The sequence below is a fragment of the Gekko japonicus genome, unplaced genomic scaffold (assembly GCF_001447785.1).
Source record: "Gekko japonicus isolate JY-2015 unplaced genomic scaffold, Gekko_japonicus_V1.1 scaffold757, whole genome shotgun sequence".
Taxonomy (NCBI): Eukaryota; Metazoa; Chordata; class Lepidosauria; order Squamata; family Gekkonidae; genus Gekko; species Gekko japonicus.
This window is the reverse complement of record NW_015162500.1, coordinates 521,759-528,382: the sequence shown is the minus strand read 5'-3', so window position 1 is coordinate 528,382 and position 6,624 is coordinate 521,759. Positions and strand designations below refer to the sequence as shown.

At 45.3% G+C, this 6,624-nt stretch overlaps 1 protein-coding gene across 1 annotated transcript in view; it reads right to left on the bottom strand.

Moving 5' to 3' along the window:
* HSF4 (heat shock transcription factor 4) overlaps positions 1-3,844 on the bottom strand; it is a 21,631-nt gene extending 17,787 nt beyond the window's left edge. The window contains exons 1-2 of the mRNA XM_015406101.1: positions 3,722-3,844; positions 1,637-1,745 (exon numbers count right to left, since the gene is read on the bottom strand). Coding sequence (XP_015261587.1) covers positions 1,637-1,745; positions 3,722-3,844 — 232 coding nt within the window. The remainder of the gene's footprint in view (positions 1-1,636; positions 1,746-3,721) is intronic.
* Between the last annotated feature and the right edge of the window lie 2,780 nt (positions 3,845-6,624).

Below are 6,624 nucleotides of genomic sequence, written 5' to 3'. Positions count from 1 at the left end.
GGCGGGTACAGAATATGTTGTTTATCAGTAAAGAATAACATAAGGTAGTATGTACATGGGCAGGTATTGAGGATGTAGGCAGGAAATCTCCACGAAGCCTGATCACATCAGTCAGAGAACAGCAAAGAGGACATTTATCTTTACAGCCCCCCCCCCCACTGTTCCAACTGGATTTGAAATGTAAATCTTCTGGCCATCAGAGTTTCATTCTTTAATATGGAAAATATGCTAATTCTTTACTATGGAAAAGATGCTAATACTGGCAAAAATCTATCTCAAAGAAGGGTAGGAATTAATCACTATCGTAAAAGAGGACAAAAGGTAGGAACCTGTGAAAACACAGTCAGATCTGGGCAAGGCGTGAAAGGCATTAGGCAACCTGAACCAAGAACCTGTGGTTGCAAACCTAAGCACACTTACTAGGTCAGGGGTGGTCAAACTGCGGCTCGGGAGCCATATACGGCTCTTACACACATATGGTGCGGCTCCCAGCAAGGCGGCTGGGGAAGTGAAGGGTCTTCCCTTCCCCAGCCACTGTTCCACTCCCTGGGTAGGCTTGAGGTGGGGGGGGGGAGCAGAGAAAGAAAGTGACTTTAACTTTAAATGCGTTCTCAAAGCTCCCCTCCCCCACCAGCCAGCTTGGAGAAGGCATTTGTCTCTTTAAATCCCTGCTCCAATGCACAAAAACAACCCGGTTGCGCAGGGGGGGGGGGGGGCTGGAGAACACGTTTAAAGTTAAAGTTGCTTTCTTTCCACCTCTCTCTCTCTCTCTCAGACAAAAAAATATAATTAGCAAACAAATAAATATCATTGGACAAATAAATATTATTAATATCTGTTTTTGTTTGTTTTTACTTTTGGCAGTATCAATGTTAATAAAAAAGCAAATTTGCATATTTTCCAATAAAAATGTGTGTGTAATACTTGTTCATGTTTTGCGGCTCTCAGACACCTGACATTTATTCTATGTGGCTCTTACGTTAAGCAAGTTTGGCCACCCCTATACTAGGGAGTAAGTTCCACTGAAATCAATGGGTGTTACTTCTGAGTATACATGTTTCTGCCTAGTGACCAGGCAACAAACATGGGAGCAGACAGGCAGATACTACACAAATACTTTCTGGAAAGGGGGAAATGGCATGACAGGCAGACAAAAATACTCAGGTTAATCCTTTTTTTTCTTGTAAGCTGCCTCCAGCAGGGCTCAGGAGAGGCAGCATAAAAGTTAAGTTCACCAAGAAGGCCAGTTGCTAGGGTTGCCAACCTCCAGGTGGGGGCTTGGAGATCTCCCAGAATTACAACTGATCTCCAGACCACAGAGATCAGTTCACCTGGAGAAAAAATATGGCCGCTTTGGAGGTTGGACTCAATGGCATCCCATTCCTGTTGAGGCCCCTCCCCAGGCTCTGCCCCCAAGTCTCCAGGAATTTTGAACCCAGAACTGGCAGCCATGCCACTTTGCTCTTCTGGCAACCCCAACTCTGTGTGGCAGCATTCTTTCTGAACACCAAGGCACCTGTGATGCATTGGAGTGTTATGCTTGGATACGCATGCAGTGTAGCACTTTCCGTTCTCTCTCTTCTTCCCCCATTATACCAGTACAATGGCCCCTTCCGGATCTTGGAGTGTTACTTACACATATTCAACTGCCGGACAAAACTGGCCATGTTGTTGTGTTTGAAGTACTTGGGCAAGACCTCCTTTGCAAACCGGCCCTGATCAAAAACATGGAAGCTGGTGCCATTCTAAAAGAAAAGGAGTTAAAAACAGGATAAGGGTCCTCACTTCCACAGGAATGGAGAATTCTAATCCAGATTCAGATTCTACCCATACGTGAAAGGGGATGAAGCCAGCCTGTACAAATACAGAACGGCCGACATTTTGGCCTCCATTTCTGAGACTCACCTATTGGCGCTTTGGCCCAGATTTTAATACCAAAAAAATTAAGATTCACTGTTGAGTATCACCGTATGCAACAAGTATTAACATATGCCACAAGTCATAACAAAATAGAAATATACCCCAAGATCTTACAAAATTCAGCACCGAAATAAATGGTTAAGACCTGAAGCTGGGTAAAGTAGGAAGAATAAACTGGCTCTGAACACAGTGACACAAATTGGCCTCCCTCAGGCATGTAAGGATGGGAATGAAATCAAGGGCAACACCCCCCTCCCCCCAATTTTATCCATCTGGTTACCTTCTGCCTTGTGGAACAACCTAAACAGGCCCAAGCCTGAGGAGAATCTGGTGGGGTAATAGTTTCTTCTGGGCTTTCTTTTAATGGGTTCAAACCTTGATTGGGTGGATTGCACAAAAGAGAGATATTTGTGGTTAGGGGATAAGAATTAAAAACTTGATAAGCAAGCACTTGGAAGGGAAGATGCCAGGTTATAGCCTGATGTCATCAGATCTTGGAAGCCAAGCATGGTCGGTACTTGGATGGGAGACCACTAAGGAAGGGTCTGCAAAGAAAGGTGATGGCCAACTGCCTCTGCTTCTCACTGGCCTTGAAAACCTGTTGTTGGGGTTGCCGTAAGTTGGTTGCAACTTGACGACACTTATATGCATAAGCCAACACCAGTTAACTCAGTGATCCCCACCCTTTTTGAAGTGGGCGCCGCTCCTGAACTTCCTGTGCTTTTCGAGACCCCCCAGCCAAGGAACTCAGTGCTACTTTCACCCTCCCCAAAGTAAAACATGAGAATCTCACGTTAGTTAACACTGGAGAAATGTATCATTTATTTATTTTTCATGTTTAGCATTTATAAATATGCTGCATAACTGAGCAAAAGGCTGTATTTCAGGGCCATTTGACACATTACACAGGGGAGCCGCCACATTTCTTCTGACAAGTTATCAAACAACACTCCATAAATCTAATTTGGAGCAGACGTTTCCAAGAAAATATTGAGCTGGCGGTATCAAAACCAGAGTTGTAATTGTATATTGCAGGACACTTCAGTGTCATCTTATCCCTATTTGACTCTGCCCATATTTATTTGTAGGGGTCCGAATAGTCCAGCTTAGCCCAATCTTGCCAGTGCTTGGAAGTTAAGCAGGGTCAGTACTTGCATGGAAGACCACCGAGGAAGACCAGGGCTGCTATGTAGAGGAAGGCAATGGGCAAAACACCTCTGTTCATCTCTTGCCTTGAAAACCCTATGAGATATCACTGTGAGTCACTTGGGACTTGACAGGACTTATTATACTTACTTTAATCTTTCAAACTGAGGGGCCTATTCCCTTCTGTCCAAAAAAGGCAAAGCCTGGGGGGTAGGCAGCGTGTTGGTTGTGGCAGTATAGCTTATGTATCCCTCCAGAAGACCCAGGAAAAGACTGCAAAAAGATATGCTCTAAAAGTGTTTATTGCATAGGATTTAACCTCTGTTGCAACGATGGCACTTGGGTATGCACGTAGCACCACCAACTAATATTGTCCAGGGCAGTCTATTAATTCATTCCACACAGAACGTTGATTGGACTTTGCTCGGGAATAAGTCCCACTGAACCTTGTTCTGAATGTACAGCACTGGACTGCCTGCTGCTGAAATAATACCAAATGTGTGAATCCAACAGAGGATGAGCACCTGCTTCTAGCCACCATCCCCATGGTCAACGCAGCCCTCAGCATCTACGACCAAACAGAAGGCTCTGAGGATTGGTTCTCTGATGCGCTGAAGTCCCAATACCAAAACTGGCACGAAAGAGCGTTACTCACTATGCTCCAGCAGATGAGATGGTTGGTCTCGGGATCCTCTACCAGCGTCCACAGCTTGGTGAGAAATGCCGGCACATTGCTGGAGTAGCCATCCATAGCCAAGGAAGTAGGAGACTCCTGCATAGTTTTGCACAGTGGCCCAGTCACGCCAGCGCCATCCCTTTCCCACACTAAGCCTCCCTCTCGCTCCGAACTGTGTATGTCAGAGGCAGGGAGGAACATCGCACACGGTTTGGGCCCCGCAGGGAAAACACCCTCCCTGTTCCCCCCCAACCAGTCACATCAGCAGGGTAGTTGGCTCTCTCCCAAGCTCGACACAATGCCCAGGGGCATGGTCAACCACGGGGGAACAATACAGAGAATGAAAGCGCACCGCATTTGATCTCACACAATGCACTGAATAAAGATGCAGCCTCATGCAAAGAGAATACACTTGCTTGCACAAACGCAGTCCGGCTGGGAAGCCAGCAAACCACTGGAAAGAGCCACAGGGGGGCATCTGCTCCTTCGCCTTCTCAGCAGGCTGCTCCAAGAAGCAGGGCTGCCAGCTCTGGGTGGGGAAATCCTTGGAGATTTGGGGGACGGAGCCTGGGAAGGACAGGGCTGGGGAGGGGAAGGACCTCAATGGGGTGTGATGTCAGGTTCCCAGCTCTGGTTTGGGAAATACTTGGGAGTTTTTGGGGGGTGGAGCTTGAGGAGAAAGGGATTTGGGGAGGGACTTCAGTGGGGCCTAAGGCCACAGAGTGCACCTTCCAAAGAGGCCATTTTCTCCAAGTGAACTGACCTCTTTCGCCTAGAGATCAGTTGTAATGCCAGGAGACCTGAAGGTTGGCCACTCTAGATATAATGCCATAGAATCCACCTTCCAAAGCAGCCCTCCGAACCAATGGAACTGATCACTGTCGGCTGGAGATCAGCCAATGCCAATGTCCTCTCTAGGAATCACCAGAAACGACATGGTTTTACCATAAATTTTCCAGCGATTCCTAAAGTGAGATGTCACTTCTGGGGGAAACCCGGAAGTGACATCACAATGTTGCCCCCACATCGTCCAACCCCCCCAGACTCCAAACTAGTCTGCAGGCAAGAGTCCTATGCAGACCTCTGTCATAGTGTTGCCAATTCCCTCCCCCGGAAGTCAGCAAGGGAACACAGTGCTGCAGATACCTTGAACAAAATGCTTGCCCAAAGCACAGGAAACACAAGTCACAAATCATGGTGCCTGAATTTCTCCTCGAGTTGTTTTGTATGATGTTAAAGCAATCTTGTTTGACTTGTGTTCTGTTTTGCATGTTGTTGAGGCTCGTCTTTTGTCCTCTGACATGGTACACATACATGTTTTAAGATTTGTTTGTTTCAGAAGACATGAGCCCATCGGGAAGGGCGGGATATAAATGCGAAAAATAAATAAATAAATAAAATATGTTCAAAGTTTCATTTTGTAACGTTTCCTTCCATTAATATTGTATTTAACTTTAAAATAATTATCAGGCCAATAAACTTGCATAAGTTTATATTTAATTGTTTATATATAATTGTTAGAAATTGCTTTTTCACAGTGTATTTTGTTTTCTTGCTAACTCCCCCCCCCCCCAGTGGCAGGCAATCTCCTTCCACTGCCTCCCAGTCCCTGGCGCTATTTGAATGAGAAGAGGGGGAGGGAATCCAGGGGAGATGTAGCTAAACCACAGAAGTCACGTCACCACGTGTGCCATCGCCCCAGACAGGCCCAGACCATCATTAAAGTGTCGAATTCTCTGCCAAATAATTTTAAGTAAATGAAAGCATTTGGAATTGCTTTCCTTACTTTGTTTGGATCATCTTAAGTATGAGTTGTTTTTTCTAAAGTAAAACCTCAGTATTCAGGTTAAATTGCCGTGTTGGCACTTTACGATAAATAAGTGGGTTTTGGGTCGCAGTTTGGGCACTCGGTCTCTAAAAGGTTCGCCATCACTGCTCTAGGATTTTGCCAGTCTCATAGACATGTGCTTGGCAGCTCTACCGCACATCTTCCTTCTAACCTGGACTGCCTTGTCCAATTCCAAATGACGTGATATGTAGTTGATGGTGCAAAGTGCTGTCAAGTCACAACTGACTTATGGTGATCCCGTGGGGTTTTCAAGGCAAGAGATGTTCAGAGGTGGTTTGCCACTGCCTGCCTCCACGTCATGACCCTGGTATTCCTTGGAGGTCCCCCATCCAAATGCTAGCCTGAGCCAACCCTGCTTAGCTTTGAAGACCTGATGAGATCAGGCCAGCCTGGGCTATCCAGGTCAGTACAAGCAATATAAATGGGCATTTTACAAGTAGTATTGTACTATTTTTACCAACACTTCATACGCACTTCATTTTCATATCCACAACAGGAATCCAGTATTCATTCCATTTTGATAGATTTCTTCATCAGATGAATGCGCAGTGAAAGGCAGATGAATGACCTTTGTCTATTACCGTAAGAAAAAACACCTCTCCCAAATGCAATGACTCATTCCCACAGGTTGAAGTCTCCAGGGCGTTTGCTCTTGAAACTGCAAGGAACATTCTTCACACCGCAGCTCGTCAAGTGTAGTTACACTTTGAGACAGATGTTTATTGTGAATTATTCATGATCATAAATTATCACAACTGCACAAATTACCACAACCACAAAAGAACTGGGGGAAAAAAATATATATATATACATATAAAAAAAAAAAAATCTGCCCCTGGTGTATAAATAATCTGCATTCATTGAAGCAATGTTGTGTTCGTACTGATTTGAAATAATGGGTTTACTTAGCCGCATGTTAAATTCTAAATGCAATAGCCTATTACGCACATGACTTCAGCCCACCACAGTCACTGAAGTTACTCTTAGGTAGCCTCAGGACCTGCACTCTAAAATGGAAGCCATTTTCTCCAGC